At 47.2% G+C, this 17,664-nt stretch overlaps 1 protein-coding gene across 9 annotated transcripts in view; it reads left to right on the forward strand.

The window, feature by feature from the left end:
- The window catches only part of ankhd1 (ankyrin repeat and KH domain containing 1), a 49,746-nt gene that overhangs the window by 25,979 nt on the left and 6,103 nt on the right, over positions 1-17,664 (forward strand). For 5 of the 9 annotated variants that reach the window (XM_014198150.2, XM_014198155.2, XM_014198153.2 and 2 more), the window contains exons 10-27: positions 379-488; positions 990-1,077; positions 1,384-1,511; positions 3,697-3,840; positions 3,958-4,060; positions 4,234-5,373; positions 5,650-5,774; positions 5,878-5,989; positions 10,832-10,977; positions 12,002-12,144; positions 12,579-12,792; positions 12,928-13,103; positions 13,199-13,361; positions 13,724-13,819; positions 14,260-14,376; positions 14,592-14,775; positions 16,706-17,186; positions 17,307-17,462. In XM_014198150.2, the coding sequence (XP_014053625.2) occupies positions 379-488; positions 990-1,077; positions 1,384-1,511; positions 3,697-3,840; positions 3,958-4,060; positions 4,234-5,373; positions 5,650-5,774; positions 5,878-5,989; positions 10,832-10,977; positions 12,002-12,144; positions 12,579-12,792; positions 12,928-13,103; positions 13,199-13,361; positions 13,724-13,819; positions 14,260-14,376; positions 14,592-14,775; positions 16,706-17,186; positions 17,307-17,462 (3,826 nt within the window). The remainder of the gene's footprint in view (positions 1-378; positions 489-989; positions 1,078-1,383; positions 1,512-3,696; positions 3,841-3,957; positions 4,061-4,233; positions 5,374-5,649; positions 5,775-5,877; positions 5,990-10,831; positions 10,978-12,001; positions 12,145-12,578; positions 12,793-12,927; positions 13,104-13,198; positions 13,362-13,723; positions 13,820-14,259; positions 14,377-14,591; positions 14,776-16,705; positions 17,187-17,306; positions 17,463-17,664) is intronic. The other 4 variants (XM_014198151.2, XM_014198154.2, XM_014198156.2 and 1 more) reach the window with 2 other exon arrangements.

Here is a 17,664-nt window from a genome sequence, read left to right on the forward strand (position 1 = left end):
CCCCCCCTGCACATTGACTGTACCGGTACCCCCCTTGTGTATATAGTCTTGCTATTGTTATTTTACTTCTGCTCTTTAATTACTTGTTACTTTTATTTCTTATTCTTATCTGTATTATTTTTTAAACTGCATTGTTGGTTAGGGGCTCGTAAGTAAGCATTTCACTAAGGTCACTAGGGGCTCGTAAGTAAGCATTTCACCTGTTGTTTTCGGCGCATGTGACTAATAAAATGTAAAATTTCTAAATTAAATTGGATTTGATCCTCATTTCATACATTATTGAAATTGACTTGGTTATTCCCAAAACCCACATTTATTTAAAGTTTGTAGTTGTTACACCCTCTGTGTGTAATTTTGACACCTCTGCTCTTGTCCCAGGAGCCAATGTCCACGCCACAACGGCGACGGGAGACACAGCGCTGACTTACGCCTGTGAGAACGGACACACAGACGTGGCTGACGTGCTGCTGCAGACGGGGGCTGACCTGGTGAGACCTCACCCTCTGGAGAAACACACTTCATGTCCATGCATAGCCTTTTTTGTATTTGAGTTGTTCACACGTTTGCGTAAGTGTGTGTGTGTGTGCTTCTCGAATGGCCCCCTATTTTGTTTTCTAGTGCACTACTTTTGACTGGTGCCCATAAGGCTCTGATCTAAAGTAGTGCACTATATAGGGAATAGGGTCCCTATAGGGCTCTGATCTAAAGTAGTGCACTATATAGGGAATAGGGTCCCTATAGGGCTCTGATCTAAAGTAGTGCACTATATAGGGAATAGGGTCCCTATAGGGCTCTGATCTAAAGTAGTTCACTATATAGGGAATAGGGTCCCTATAGGGCGCTGATCTAAAGTAGTGCACTATATAGGGAATAGGGTGCCATTTGTGACGCTGTCTGTGTTGTGTAGATGCTGGATATGTCGCTGCTTGAATAGGCTCTCTGTTTCTACTTGTACACTTTACACGCTCCTGTCTCTGTTTATCTTACAGGAGCATGAATCGGAGGGGGGCAGGACCCCTCTAATGAAAGCGGTTAGAGCGGGTCACCTCTGTACTGTACAGTTCCTAATCAGCAAAGGTGTGCTTCTGCTCCTTCACTGTGTAGCGACACCACACAAAACCATACACCAGACATCTGCCACGTTGTAGCTTGAGCCGCGGCCCTCGTTGTAGCTTGAGCCGCGGCCCTCGTTGTAGCTTGAGCCGCGGCCCTCGTTGTAGCTTGAGCCGCGGCCCTCGTTGTAGCTTGAGCCGCGGCCCTCGTTGTAGCTTGAGCTGCTTTGCTCATCAGATAAAGCCTCATTGTATATAAACGTTATAGGGTTGCTGTGGTTTTCATGTGGCCTCAGATTGACCCTGTTCTTGGTTTCTCTCCCTCCACCAGGAGCAAATGTGAACAGGGCGACGGCCAACAATGATCACACAGTAGTGTCTCTGGCCTGCGCCGGGGGCCACCTGGCCGTGGTGGAGCTGCTGCTGTCCCATGGGGCTGATCCTACACACAGACTGAAGGTGAGATGACTTGTCCCAAGCTCCTGGGCACAACGGTCTCAGGCGTGACCAGGAAGGGAATCTGATATTAAGAATACCACACTGCAAGCATTATAATGGACTCCTGTGTAAACAAACCTTTCTGTAACCCCTGTAAATACCAACCTTTCTGTAAACACAAACCTTTCTGTAACCCCTTTAAATAAAAACCTTTCTGTAACCCCTGTAAATACCAACCTTTCTGTAACCCCTGTAAATACCAACCTTTCTGTAAACACAAACCTTTCTGTAACCCCTTTAAATAAAAACCTTTCTGTAACCCCTGTAAATACCAACCTTTCTGTAACCCCTGTAAATACCAACCTTTCTGTAACCCCTGTAAATGCCAACCTTTCTCGAACCCCTGTAAATACCAACCTTTCTGGAACCCCTGTAAATACCAACCTTTTTGGAACCCCTGTAAATACCAACCTTTCTGTAACCCCTGTAAATACCAACCTTTCTGTAACCCCTGTAAATACCAACCTTTCTGTAACCCCTGTAAATACCAACCTTTCTCTAACCCCTGTAAATACCAACCTTTCTGTAACCCCTGTAAATACCAACCTTTCTGTAACCCCTGTAAATACCAACCTTTCTGTAACCCCTGTAAATACCAACCTTTCTGTAACCCCTGTAAATACCAACCTTTCTGTAACCCCTGTAAATACCAACCTTTCTGTAACCCCTGTAAATACCAACCTTTCTGTAACCCCTGTAAATACCAACCTTTCTGTAACCCCTGTAAATACCAACCTTTCTCGAACCCCTGTAAATACCAACCTTTCTGGAACCCCTGTAAATACCAACCTTTTTGGAACCCCTGTAAATACCAACCTTTCTGGAACCCCTGTAAATACCAACCTTTCTGGAACCCCTGTAAATACCAACCTTTCTGGAACCCCTGTAAATACCAACCTTTCTGGAACCCCTGTAAATACCAACCTTTCTGTAAACACCAACCTTTCTCTAACCCCTTTAAATACCAACCTTTCTGTAAACACCAACCTTTCTCTAACCCCTTTAAATACCAACCTTTCTGTAACCCCTGTAAATACCAACCTTTCTGTAACCCCTGTAAATACCAACCTTTCTGTAAACACAAACCTTTCTGTAACCCCTTTAAATAAAAACCTTTCTGTAACCCCTGTAAATACCAACCTTTCTGTAACCCCTGTAAATACCAACCTTTCTGTAACCCCTGTAAATGCCAACCTTTCTCGAACCCCTGTAAATACCAACCTTTCTGGAACCCCTGTAAATACCAACCTTTCTGTAACCCCTGTAAATACCAACCTTTCTCTAACCCCTGTAAATACCAACCTTTCTGTAACCCCTGTAAATACCAACCTTTCTGTAACCCCTGTAAATACCAACCTTTCTGTAACCCCTGTAAATACCAACCTTTCTGTAACCCCTGTAAATACCAACCTTTCTGTAACCCCTGTAAATACCAACCTTTCTGTAACCCCTGTAAATACCAACCTTTCTGTAACCCCTGTAAATACCAACCTTTCTGTAACCCCTGTAAATACCAACCTTTCTGTAACCCCTGTAAATACCAACCTTTCTGTAACCCCTGTAAATACCAACCTTTCTGTAACCCCTGTAAATACCAACCTTTCTGTAACCCCTGTAAATACCAACCTTTCTGGAACCCCTGTAAATACCAACCTTTCTGGAACCCCTGTAAATACCAACCTTTCTGTAACCCCTGTAAATACCAACCTTTCTCGAACCCCTGTAAATACCAACCTTTCTGGAACCCCTGTAAATACCAACCTTTTTGGAACCCCTGTAAATACCAACCTTTCTGGAACCCCTGTAAATACCAACCTTTCTGGAACCCCTGTAAATACCAACCTTTCTGGAACCCCTGTAAATACCAACCTTTCTGGAACCCCTGTAAATACCAACCTTTCTGTAAACACCAACCTTTCTCTAACCCCTTTAAATACCAACCTTTCTGTAAACACCAACCTTTCTGTAACCCCTTTAAATACCAACCTTTCTGTAACCCCTGTAAATACCAACCTTTCTGGAACCCCTGTAAACACAGAACTGTTTCCATGTCTTTGTTCCTATTTTATTTCCTGATCAAATTGTAACTTCTCCCAAGATCCTGATACTAACGATGACGTATGTTTTGTGTCAATCTCTCACCTAGGATGGCTCCACCATGCTGATCGAAGCTGCTAAGGGCGGTCACACCATCGTGGTGTCCTATCTCCTCGACTACCCCAACAACGTCCTGTCGGTCCCCGTGCCAGACTTGTCTCAGCTCACACCCCCCTCCCATGACACCTCTCCGGTAGGGACTTCTACAAACATGTTTGTTTATTGCTGATAACAGTTACAATTTTTATACGTTGATTCCAAGTATTGATACTAAATATACTTTTCTAATATCCTACCCTAACCCAAACAGGCTCCACGAGTTCCATTCCAAGCCCTGGCCATGGTGGTGCCTCCTCAAGAGCCAGACAGAGTCCCCTCCAACATCACAACGCCTCCACCGCTCATCACAAAAGGTCAGATCATACAACGTGTGTTAACAGCAAATGCATGTCTAACTTTGCCAACAAGACCACTAGACACATTTGACTGCACAAGGAATCAAAGTGTTACATGCAATGATTACTGCAATATTGTATGGTTCAACCTCGTAGCTAACTGGTTGTGTTGTCCTGTGTGGCTGTCTCAGGTGGTTCCAAGCAGAGGCTGAGCCCCCTACAGGGGAGCCCCATCGCTGCAGGCGGTCCAGACGCGGACCTGCTGTCTCCCTTCCACCCATACCAGCCCCTAGAGTGCATAGTGGAAGAGACTGAGGGCAAGCTGAACGAGCTTGGCCAGAGGATCTCCGCTATAGAGAAGGCCCAGCTGCAGTCCTTGGAGCTCATCCAGGGAGAGCCTCTCACCAAAGACAAGATCGAGGAGCTGAAGAAGAGCCGCGAGGAGCAGGTCCAGAAGAAGAAGAAGATCCTCAAGGAGCTGCAGAAGGTGGAGCGCCAGCTGCAGCTCAAGACGCAGCAGCAGTTCACCAAAGAGTACATGGAGGCCAAAGGCCTGAAGGACGACCCGGGGCAGCTTGGCCAGGCGGCAGGGGTGGAGCAGCCCGGCACCCCCCTGCCCTTGCTGGCTGCAGAGCCGGGCTCCGACACCGAGGGGGATGGGGAGGGCATCCACCACCACCATGATGGACAGCCCCACCCCGCCGCCGAGGAACAGGAGGAAGAGGACGATGAGGAGGAGGAGGAGGAGGACTATGCCAAGCTACCTCAGGTGGACACCATCCTGTATAGACAGGCCCAGGAACCCCCGCCACCAGCTCCTCCTCACACCCAGGCCCTGCAGAGTCCCGCTCCTCCTCACACCCAGGCCCTGCAGAGTCCCGCTCCTCCTCACACCCAGGCCCTGCAGAGTCCCGCTCCTCCTCACACCCAGGCCCTGCAGAGTCCCGCTCCTCCTCACACCCAGGCCCTGCAGAGTCCCGCTCCTCCTCACACCCAGGCCCTGCAGAGTCCCGCTCCTCCTCACACCCAGGCCCTGCAGAGCCCCGCTCCTCCTCACACCCAGGCCCTGCAGAGTCCCGCTCCACCCCTCCTGCAGGCCCGTTTCTTACCCTCCCATCTCCTGGCCACCCAGCAGTCCACAGACTTCAGTACGGCAGACTACCCCGTCAGCTCCAGTCCTGATCTGGAGAGGGTGATGGTGAACCAGCAGCAGATGTTGTGGCAGCAGTTGACAGACCTGGGACCGGGCCTTCTCACCCAGGCCCCCGAAGGACTCATGGTGGCCACCCCAGCACAGACCCTCACAGATACTTTGGACGACATCATGGCAGGTGTGTTCATAAACACGGTCCTCTCTTTGCTTAGTGCTCTCGGTCTCTTTTGACATTTGTATTTTTAACTCGACTAACCTGGTTAAATCAAAAATTAAACCTCAAACCGTTAATGACTGCTTGATCCTTCATCATTTTCCTTAGCACTGAACTTGGTTTCAGGACATTTTCAACAGACTTTTTCAAATGGTTTTAATCCATCTTAAATTCGAATGGGAGATACTTATATTTTGAAGGTGGACTAACAACTCTCCTTCCCTCTTGCCCCTGTGACAGCAGCGGTGAGCAGCAGAGTCCCCATGTTGAGCACGACGTCCTCGCCCACAGCACAGACGCCCATCCATTCAGTGTCCCCACACCCCATGCTCCCCCTCTACCCCTCCGTAGACATCGACGCACACGTACGTCACACCACACGTCTAACAATGCACAATAATAATAACACGCTAGTTTAGCTAATAATAGTCAGATAGGAAAATAACACCTGACTGTATCTCTTGTCAGACGGAGAGTAATCACGACACCGCTCTGACGCTGGCCTGTGCGGGCGGTCACGAGGAGCTGGTGTCGGTGCTCGTCGCCCGCGGGGCTAACATCGAGCATCGGGATAAGAAAGGTACACAACTCCATATTTTGTCTTTTTCTATGTTTTGTAGCAATAAAAAAAAAACATGTTGGGGTCAATTATCAGGGAACTTGATAATTTGTGTTTAGAAGTGGGAGTCCATCTGTATTGTTGGAAACTGACTAATTGGATGACTAGTTTTAACGGATGGGCATTTGACCGTTTTTGTTTTTACTGTTTGAGTACTCGCTGGATTTCTTTTCTAGTGCTTGAATGAAAAATATTATTAGAACACAAGGCATGTACTCAAAATACATATGTGCACATTGATCTATAGGCCTATGCCAACAGTGTGCGACAAAGTCCAATTTATCCTAACCATAAGAGAACCCATCCATTATGACAATGTCAAAAACGGGTATGACATTTACATAAGTATTCACACCTTTTACTTAGTACTTTGTTGAAGCACCTTTGGCAGCGATTACTGCCTCAAGTCTTCTTGGGTATGACGCTACAAGCTTGGCACACCTGTATTTGGAGAGTTTCTCCCATTCTTCTCTGTAGATCCTCTCAAGCTCTGTCAGGTTGGATGGGGAGTGTCGCTGCACAGCTATTTTCAGGTCTCTCCAGGGATGTTAGATCGGGTTCGAGTCCGGGCTCTGGCTGGGCCACTCAAGGACATTTAGAGACTTGTCTTGAAGTCACTCCTGCGTTGTCTTGGCTGTGTGCTTAGGGTCGTTGTCCTTTCGGAAGGTGAACCTTCGCCCCAGTCTGATATCCTGAGCACTCATCAAGGATCTCTCAGTATTTTGCTTCGTTCATCTTTCCCTTGATCCTGACTAGTCGCCCAGTCCCTGCCCGCTGAAAAACATCCCCACAGCATGATGCTGCCACCACCATGCTTCACTGTAGGGATGGTGCCAGGTTTCCTCCAGATGTGACGCTTGGCATTCAGGCCAAAGAGTTCAATCTGGTTTCATCAGACCAGAGAATCTTGTATCTCATGGTCTGAGAGTCCTTTGGGTAACTTTTGGCAAACTCCAAGTGGGCTATCATGTTCCTTTTACTGAGGAGTGGCTTCCGTCTGGCCACTCTACCATAAATGCCTGATTGGTGGAGTGCTGCAGAGATGATTGTCCATCTGGAAGGTTCTTCCATCTCCACAGAGGAACTCTGGAGCTCTGTCAGAGTGACCATAGGATTCTTGGTCACCTCCCTGACCAAGGCCCTTCTCCCCAGATTGTGCAGTTTGGCCGGGTGGCCAGTTCTAGGAAGAGTCCTGGTGGTTCCAAACTTCTTCCATTTAAGAATGATGGAGGCCACTTATTGGGGACCTTCAATGCTGCAGAAATGTTTTGGTACCCTTCCCCAGATCTGTGCCTCAACACAGTCCTGTCTCGGAGCTCTACAAACAATTCCTTCGACCTCATGGCTTGGTTTTTGCTCTTACATGCACTGTCAACTGTGGGACCTTATATAGACAGGTGTGTGTGTGTGTGTGTGCCTTTCCCAATCAATCAGTTGAATTTAGCACAGGTGGACTCCAAGTTGTAGAAACATCTCAAGGATGATCAATGGAAACAGGATGCACCTGAGCTCAATTTCGAGTCTCATAGCAAAGGGTATGAATACTTACTTTTTTTTTTTTTTTTATAAATTTGCTGAACTTCCTAAACCTGTATTTGCTTTGTCATTATTGGATGTTGTGTATAGATTGATGAAAAACATTTATTTAATACATTTTAGAATAAGGCTGTAACGTAACAACATTTGGATAAAGTCAAGGGGTCTGAATACTTAGCGAGTGTGTGTGTGTGTGTGTGTGTGTGTGTGTGTGTGTGTGTATAGATAGATATTTGTACTCACTCACTACCAGTCAAAAGTTTTAAACACCTACTCATTCCAGGGTTTTTATTTTTACTATTTTCTACATTGTAGAATAATAGTGAAGATATCAAAACTATGAAATAACACATATGGAATCATATAGTAAACAAATTCATTTTATATTTGAGATTATATATTTGATATTCTTCAAATAGCCACCCTTTGCCTTGATGACAGCTTTGCACACTCTTGGCCTGCTTTTCTAACAGTCTTGAAGGAGTTCCCACATATGCTGAGCACTTGTTGGCTGCTTTTCCTTCACTCTGCGGTCCGACTCATCCCAAACATCTCAATTGGGTTGAGGTTGGGTGATTGTGGAGGCCAGGTCATCTGATGCAGCACTCAATCACTCTAATTATTGGTAAAATAGGCCTTACACAGCCTGGAGGTGTTTTGGGTCATTGTCCTGTTGAAAAAGAAATGATTGTCCCACTAAGCTCATACCAGATGTGATGGCGTATCGCTGCAGAATGCTGTGGAAGCCATGCTGGTTAAGTGTACCTTGAATTGTAAATAAATGAGACCGTGTCACCAGCAAAGCACCATCACACCACCACCTCCATGCTTCACGGTGGGAAATACACATGTGGAAATCATCCGTTCACCCACACTGCGTCTCACAAAGACACTGCAGTTGGAACTAAAAATCTGTAATTTGGACTACAGACCAAAGGACAGATTTCCACCAGTCTAATGTTCATGTTTCTAGGCCCAAGCAAGTCTCTTCTTCTTATTGGTGTCCTTTAGTAGTAGTGGTGGTTTCTTTACAGCAGTTTGACCATGAAGGCCTGATTTCATGCAGTCTCCTCTGAACAGTTGACCTCGGTGAAGCATTTATTTGGACTGCAATTTCTGAGACTGGTAATTGTAATGAACTTATCCAGCAGCAGTGGTAACTCTGGACAGGTGTGTGTGGACAGGTGTATGTTCCTTTCCTGTGGCGGTCCTCATGAGTCAGTTTCATCATGCGCTTGATGGTTTTTGAGACTGCGCTTAAAGACACTTTCAAAGTTCTTGACATTTTCTGTATTTGACTGACCTTCATGTCTTAAAGTAATGATGGACTGTCGTTTCTCTTTGCTTATTTGAGCTGTTCTTGCCATAATATGGACTTGGTCTTTTACCAAATACCTCATTAAGCTGGGTGAGAGAATGCCAAGAGTGTGCAAAGCTGTCATAAAGGCAAAGGGTGGCTATTTTGAAGAATTTAAAATATATTTTGATTTAACCCTTTTTTGGTTACTACATGATTCCATGTGTGTTATTTTATAGTTTGGTATCTTCACTATTATTCTACAATGTAGAAAATAGTAAAAATAAAGAAAACCCCTGGAATGAGTAGGTGTGTCCACTTGACTGGTACTGTATATATTTTCAGTCAATAGAAAAGCAAGTGCAATTTTAAGATTATTGTTTTGAAACCGTAATATCATCTGGTTATATTATATCGTTGTACACAATCTTCAAGAAGGCAGTAACCTCAGCATTGGCACTTGCATAGAGGCCTTTGGCTCTGCAATGGCATAGCCTTGCTTTGTTAATTTATCAGACAAGACGCTCATATTTCCCCGAGTCCTTATCACAGTCAAGACACGTATTTTATACAAAAAAAAACAATAACATTTAATATAACAGAATAAAATATATTTTTCCAAATGAAAAAGGTGGCACTGCGAAAAAAAATCCGTATCTCACATCTGAAACAGTTCTTCTCAGTGATCATTTGAAACGGGGCTCAAACAATCTGTGTTTTCGATATACATCCATTCTATTTAGTTTTATGACTGTTCTTTGGAATGTTGGAAGTGGATAAACAGTTCCACACTGCATGATGATGAAAAAAAACTAGGTTATTTTTTTGGCTTTATCAAAGGAATGTTTTTGCCTATTTTCAGTGTAGAACCTGTCTATATTTAAGGGGGTTATAGCCTAAGCCAGGGCTATTTAACTGAACATTAATAAAAGACCTGCAAAACAAATCCCAAAAATCTAATGTTCACTTCCTAAATGACAAGCACTGTGGTGGTTGTCTATCGTGTGGTTTCTAGCGCCTTCGTGGCATGTTGATTTAGATTTTCTTCGCATGAATTTGCCTCTAGTGTTTGAACGGTTTAGCTACAAAATGTTATGACCCCGTTACTGAAAGCTACGACTCTCAGGAACACATACGCGACTTCTGTTTCCTTCTGATGCTAACAAGGACTCGTTAGACGGGAGTGTGACATAAAACATCACCTAATGACTGAGGGAAATTTAATTCAAATCCTACTTCCTGATTTGACAGATCTTTTATTTGTATTGATGCTTCGTTTTCAGATTTTTAAATAGTTTAAATATATACAAAATAAGGCCCCGTTGGGCCTTTTTCCTTTGCAACGATGATTCCATTTTTTGGGATGACGCATGTTTTGGGGGTTGAACCTCGACTCACGTTGGTTGAGCGCCCTCCACTTCTTTCTTAATTACTTTTTAGCAACATTTCATTTTAAGAAAGGGGCTTTATTGCTGTCTTGCTTTTTTTTAATGCAGTTCTTCCGAAGAATAATTGCATGTAAAAAATGTCATGCTAACCAATTCTAAATGGCACAGTAGCAAAGTGGAAAATAGACGGGCCGCAATTATTCCAAAACTGCAGCTTTGTCGGAACAAACATTTTCCTACTTCAGGATTAAACTGTCGTCATTTGGCAAGAAAGGTAGCTTGTGTATCCCATCAGTTAGATAGGTTTTTATTTCTGTCGGACTAAACGGGAGCTTGTGCGCGCGCTCAGCACTTGGCATGTAAGAAGCGGTCGGAACGCAATTGGGTGAATGAGACATGGAGAGGAAAGGGAATTTGGATTAACTACCCCCAGAAAGCACATTCCACCAAATTGTTTTACAGTATTTAAAATAACAAAAAATGTTGATCTCTGGTTAAAGATTGACCTTTGTCGGTTAGAGCAGTCGAGTATTCATGCCCATCCTTAGTATGTTGGAGAGTAATCTAACCGTCTGTCCCCAGGTTTCACTCCTCTGATCCTGGCTGCTACAGCGGGTCATGTTGGCGTGGTGGAGATCCTGCTGGATAAAGGAGGGGACATCGAAGCCCAGTCTGAGAGAACCAAAGACACTCCTCTCTCCCTGGCCTGCTCTGGAGGAAGACAGGAGGTGCTGCTCTGCTTGTCATATTTTGTGTGGATAACAGGACGAAGCAGTGCCGTAAAGCGAGACGTTTTAGCGTAGCCACTTTCTCACAGCACTCTCACCGCAGCTACCCGCAGTAGTCCCAACACTAGCATTCATGCAATTGCAAACACATTCGTAGGGAAACAGCTCTAATTTATTGCATTGAACATACTATGCTACATTAAGGCTACATCGACCCAAAATACCATGCAGGCCTAAGACATAAGTCTAATGTCCAGAATTGAATCAATATAATGTGTAAATTAGATTTAGCTACAATGTAAGTCGATGGAGCCTCAGGAACCACCACATGTGGATCGGTGTTTATTTTCATGATTTTATATTTCTAACAGCGTCTACTCTCCTCCCCTTTTCTGGATTTAGTAGGCAAATGTAATATTATTTCACACCTTTATCTCTTTGTCTACAAACCATTATCTGAGATGCATGTGATTGAACAAGTCATTGGAAGCATGTGCTCCATTCATTGCCTTCCTGGTAGAGAGAATAAAACGGGTTTTGGGGCGGATTACTATTAATGTAAACCAACTAATACATTAACGTGCTCGTTTTCAATCGCCTATAGAAGAAACAAGGAAACTGAGAGGAAAGTTATTTCAACCTGGTAATAATTAATTTTCTTTCAATTTGCTCTAGAATGTAATTATCAATATAATAAAGCTTGGCGTAGGATATTTCCTTAAAGTAGACTCAAAACGGCATATGTTGGATATGAATTGGCTTTAGCAAGATGCTGTGGAGATTAATTCATTAAAAAAAATATAGCCTACAGTGCGTTGAGGGCGAGTATGCGGCGGGCTCGGCTCTTAGAGTAGCTGCTGCTGCATAGAAACAGCTAATAGAAATAACCCATAGTGAAACAGGAGGCAGAACAACAACCTGACAGACACAAACTCACTGTCTGAACCAGCTTAACACTGCATACATTTAGATAAACAATAGAAGTGTTCTGTGGATTGACTAACCTGTGTTTCGTTCACTCCAGGTGGTGGAGCTGTTGCTGCTGCGCGGGGCCAACAAGGAGCACCGTAACGTTTCAGACTACACTCCGCTCAGCCTGGCTGCCTCGGGGGGCTTCGTCAACATCATCAAGATCCTCCTCAACGCTGGAGCTGAAATCAACTCCAGGTATCCACAACCAGCCCTCCTTGCCACGGTTTGTGCAGGCTGTACCTCTGCCTCTTTCCCAATCTTAACAGTTTGTATAATCATCCCCTCGCCCTGTCTGTTCCCCCTCGCCCTGTCTGTTCCCCCTCGCCCTGTCTGTTCCCCCTCGCCCTGTCTGTTCCCCCTCGCCCTGTCTGTTCCCCCTCGCCCTGTCTGTTCCCCCTCGCCCTGTCTGTTCCCCCTCGCCCTGTCTGTTCCCCCCTCGCCCTGTCTGTTCCCCCTCGCCCTGTCTGTTCCCCCTCGCCCTGTCTGTTCCCCCTCGCCCTGTCTGTTCCCCCTCGCCCTGTCTGTTCCCCCTCGCCCTGTCTGTTCCCCCTCGCCCTGTCTGTTCCCCCTCGCCCTGTCTGTTCCCCCTCGCCCTGTCTGTTCCCCCTCGCCCTGTCTGTTCCCCTCAGGACTGGGAGTAAGCTGGGTATCTCTCCTCTGATGCTGGCTGCCATGAACGGTCACGTCCCTGCGGTCAAGCTGCTGCTGGACATGGGCTCAGACATCAACGCTCAGATCGAGACTAACCGCAACACGGCGCTGACCCTGGCCTGCTTCCAGGGACGGGCGGAGGTGGTCAGTCTGCTGCTGGACCGCAAGGCCAACGTGGAGCACCGCGCCAAGGTGGTAGCAACTGCAACAGGCTGGAGCCTGACATGTCATCATGTTGTCTGGGCTTGTGTCAAAGACATTAGAAATGATGTTCTGGTGTTGTCTGTGTGGTGCAGTCTCACTGACCCATTATACATTCTCTCTCAGACTGGGCTGACCCCCCTTATGGAGGCGGCATCGGGTGGCTATGCTGAGGTGGGGCGGGTGCTGCTGGATAAGAGCGCTGACGTCAACGCCCCACCTGTCCCCTCCTCCCGAGACACCGCGCTCACCATCGCTGCAGACAAGGGCCACTACAAGTTCTGTGAGCTCCTAATCAACCGGTAATATCTTAATCTTTTATGTACAGTATGACAGTGAGAAGGTCCTTTCCTCTCTAGTCTCTCTTCCTCTACTCAGCCTGTTGTCTTTCTCACAGAGGTGCTCACATTGACGTGCGCAATAAGAAGGGAAACACTCCCTTGTGGCTGGCGGCCAACGGCGGCCATTTTGACGTGGTGCAGCTGCTGGTGCAGGCCGGGGCCGATGTCGACGCAGCAGACAACCGCAAGATCACACCACTCATGGCTGCCTTCCGCAAGGTGGTACACACACACACACACACGTATAAAATAGTGTAGGCTGCTGAGGGGAGGACGGCTCAAACTAAAGTCTGGAACGGAGCGAATGGTATTGTATTTGATACCGTTCCACTTAATCCACTCCAACCATTACAACAAGCTCATCCTCCCCAATTAAGGTGCCACCAACCTCCTGTGGTATGAAACTAAACTGTGATAAAACACTAGTGTGACTTGTTCGGATACTGATACACAGTTGAATATCTCATATGACCTATGCTCCCCGTTCATTTCCTGTTCTCAGCTAATGACCCCGGTGGTGTGTAAATGGAAGTGTATGTATAATAATCCCAGGAGGCTGACCTCTGAACTCTGTCTCACAGGGCCATGTGAAGGTGGTTCAGTACCTGGTCAAGGAGGTTAACCAGTTCCCCTCGGACATCGAGTGCATGAGATACATTGCCACCATCACGGACAAGGTAAGCTAAAACAAACAAGACCAACAACACATTAATTGAAAATGACCAAGGGGGTCTCCCGAGTGGCGCAGCGGTGTTACTACAGATCCTGGTTCGATACTAGGCTGCGTCGCGACTGGGAGACACATGAGGCAGGTGTACGGTGTTTCCTGTGACACATTGGTGCGGGTGGCTTCCGGGTTAAGTGGGCATTGTTTCAAGAAGCAGTGTGGCTTGGCGGGGTTGTGTTTCGGAGGACTCACGGCTCTCGACCTTCGACTCTCCTGAGTCCGTACGGGAGTTGCAGCGATGGGACAAGACTGTAACTACCAATTGGATGTGATGAAATTGGGGAGAAAAGGGGGGGGGGTACATTTTAGAAAATGACAAAGGGTAAACTTTTTATTTTTCTGAAAGGAAGTGCGGTTAAAACAGTAAAGTTTGTCTCGTACTCCTCCTAGGACCTGCTGAAGAAATGTCACCAGTGCATGGAGACCATTGTCAAAGCCAAAGACCAGCAGGCAGCAGAGGCCAACAAGAACGCCAGCATTCTGCTGAAGGAGCTGGACTTGGAGAAGGTAAATTACTTTTTCATCCAACACAACCTTCTGCTCCTCATTGATTTGTATGGATTTACAGCTCTCTGTAGATATTAAGTGCGTCCCAAATGGAACCCTGTTCCCGTAAGGGTTCTAGTCAAAAAGGTAGTGCACTATATAGGGAATATGTTGCCATTTGGGTTGCACACTCTGGGTTGTAATCATCCATTTTTTTTTTCTTTCTTGGTGTACAGTCCAGGGAGGAGAGTAAGAAACAAGCCCTGGCCGCTAAGCGTGAGAAGCGTAAGGAGAAACGCAAGAAGAAGAAGGAAGAGCAGAAGAGGAAGCTGGAGGGGGAGGAAGAGGAGGAGGAGGAGGAGGAGGAAGACGAGGAGGCCAAAGTAAAAGAGGAGTTAGAGGACCAAGACTCCTCTGAAGGTAACCTTTTTACGAGCTGTACCTGACTATCCTCTAATAGACTAACCCGGCACCTGAACAGCCTCTAATAGACTAACCCGGCACCTGAACAGCCTCTAATAGACTAACCCGGCACCTGAACAGCCTCTAATAGACTAACCCGGCACCTGAACAGCCTCTAATAGACTAACCCGGCACCTGAACAGCCTCTAATAGACTAACCCGGCACCTGAACAGCCTCTAATAGACTAACCCGGCACCTGAACAGCCTCTAATAGACTAACCCGGCACCTGAACAGCCTCTAATAGACTAACCCGGCACCTGAACAGCCTCTAATAGACTAACCCGGCACCTGAACAGCCTCTAATAGACTAACCCGGCACCTGAACAGCCTCTAATAGACTAACCCGGCACCTGACTATCCTCTAATAGACTAACCCGGCACCTGAACAGCCTCTAATAGACTAACCCGGCACCTGAACAGCCTCTAATAGACTAACCCGGCACCTGAACAGCCTCTAATAGACTAACCCGGCACCTGACTATCCTCTAATAGACTAACCCGGCACCTGAACAGCCTCTAATAGACTAACCCGGCACCTGAACAGCCTCTAATAGACTAACCCGGCACCTGAACAGCCTCTAATAGACTAACCCGGCACCTGAACAGACTCTAATAGACTAACCCGGCACCTGACTATCCTCTAATAGACTAACCCGGCACCTGACTATCCTCTAATAGACTAACCAGGCACCTGAACATCCTCTAATAGACTAACCCGGCACCTGAACAGCCTCTAATAGACTAACCCGGCACCTGAACAGCCTCTAATAGACTAACCCGGCACCTGAACAGCCTCTAATAGACTAACCTGGCACCTGAACAGCCTCTAATAGACTAACCCGGCACCTGAACAGCCTCTAATAGACTAACCCGGCACCTGACTATCCTCTAATAGACTAACCTGGCACCTGACTATCCTCTAATAGACTAACCCGGCACCTGAACAGCCTCTAATAGACTAACCCGGCACCTGAACAGCCTCTAATAGACTAACCTGGCACCTGACTATCCTCTAATAGACTAACCTGGCACCTGAACAGCCTCTAATAGACTAACCTGGCACCTGAACAGCCTCTAATAGACTAACCCGGCACCTGAACAGCCTCTAATAGACTAACCCGGCACCTGAACAGCCTCTAATAGACTAACCCGGCACCTGAACAGCCTCTAATAGACTAACCCGGCACCTGAACAGCCTCTAATAGACTAACCTGCACCTGAACAGCCTCTAATAGACTAACCTGCACCTGAACAGCCTCTAATAGACTAACCCGGCACCTGAACAGCCTCTAATAGACTAACCCGGCACCTGAACAGCCTCTAATAGACTAACCCGGCACCTGAACAGCCTCTAATAGATGGCCCCTCGTAGCCTAGCCGGGCGGCACTGCCCCTCGTAGCCTAGCCGGGCGGCACTGCCCCTCGTAGCCTAGCCGGGCGGCACGGCCCCTCGTAGCCTAGCCGGGCGGCACGGCCCCTCGTAGCCTAGCCGGGCGGCACGGCCCCTCGTAGCCTAGCCGGGCGGCACGGCCCCTCGTAGCCTAGCCGGGCGGCACGGCCCCTCGTAGCCTAGCCGGGCGGCACTGCCCCTCGTAGCCTAGCCGGGCGGCACGGCCCCTCGTAGCCTAGCCGGGCTACTGAAATCAGCATGGTTTTACTCTTGAAGATGACTGTCTCTGTCTGCGTGAATTAAAGGATATTCAAGTCAGTTAATTAAAATAGTTAATTTTACAGATTATTTTATGTTCTTAACTGAAAGAAGAATGACGTGCTCATATTAATTTCAACTGAGACAAAGCCATTCGACATCTTTCTAATGCGCTTTTGGTTGTTTCCATGGCCCAATGGTAAAATAAGGGTGAATAACCTTCTCATGCTCTGTTTAGACGGTGATGTCCCCATTGACCCGCCCAGCGCTACCACCACCACTACCATCGGCATCTCTGCCACCTTCACCAACGCCTTCGCCAAGAAACGAGCCAATGTGGCGACCACGCCCAGCACCAACCGCAAGAACAAGAAGAACAAGACCATGGAGCCCATCATCCTGCAGGACCCCCAGCTGGTGCTGGCTCAGCAGAAGACTGACAAAAATAAGATCCACGGGGACCCCAGGGGCGGCGGGGTGCCGGGTGGCAGCGACTCAGACAACCTGGACAGCACCGACTGCAACAGTGAGAGCAGCAGCAGCGGAGGCAAGAGCCAGGAGCTCAACTACCTACCGGACATGCCCTCTTCATCGTCCTCATCCTCGTCTTCATCGTCTGCTCCCTCGGGGGTGAGCCAACAGCCCCAGCCGGTCCCTGAGAAGAGGCACAGCTCCCGAGACCACAAGGTCACAGTGTCCATCTCTAAGCCACACCAGAAGTAAGAGACCAGGTCTTAATGCTGAAAAGCTGTGTCCAAACTGGGAATTCTTAAGTCTAAACTTCTGAATTGTCTACAGTACACCGCAGGGCTCTAATGTTTATTTTTTTCCCTTCTCAGACTCCATGACTGCATCAACGTCCTGGCGCCCAACTCCCTTCCCCCCTCCTTCAAAACCATTTCACTGCCGGTCACCTCGCCCAACAGCAAGATGAACCTCACCAGCCCCAAGAGGGGCCAGAAGAGGGAAGACGGCTGGAAAGAGGTGGTACGGAGGTGGGTTGGCCTAAACTCAAACAATGGCTACTGTAGTTACGTTTACCTTTTACATTTACTGTGACCTTTACTGTGACCTTTACCCATAAAGAGTGCAGTAAGGGTACAGCATCTCCCTTCCTCTAGTTTGGAATTTATAACTGTCACTTCTTGTTAACTAACAGTCAACTGCCCCTGGTATCTACTACATACACTGCGTGCA

This window comes from Salmo salar, chromosome ssa04 (genome assembly GCF_905237065.1).
Source record: "Salmo salar chromosome ssa04, Ssal_v3.1, whole genome shotgun sequence".
Classification (NCBI taxonomy): domain Eukaryota; kingdom Metazoa; phylum Chordata; class Actinopteri; order Salmoniformes; family Salmonidae; genus Salmo; species Salmo salar.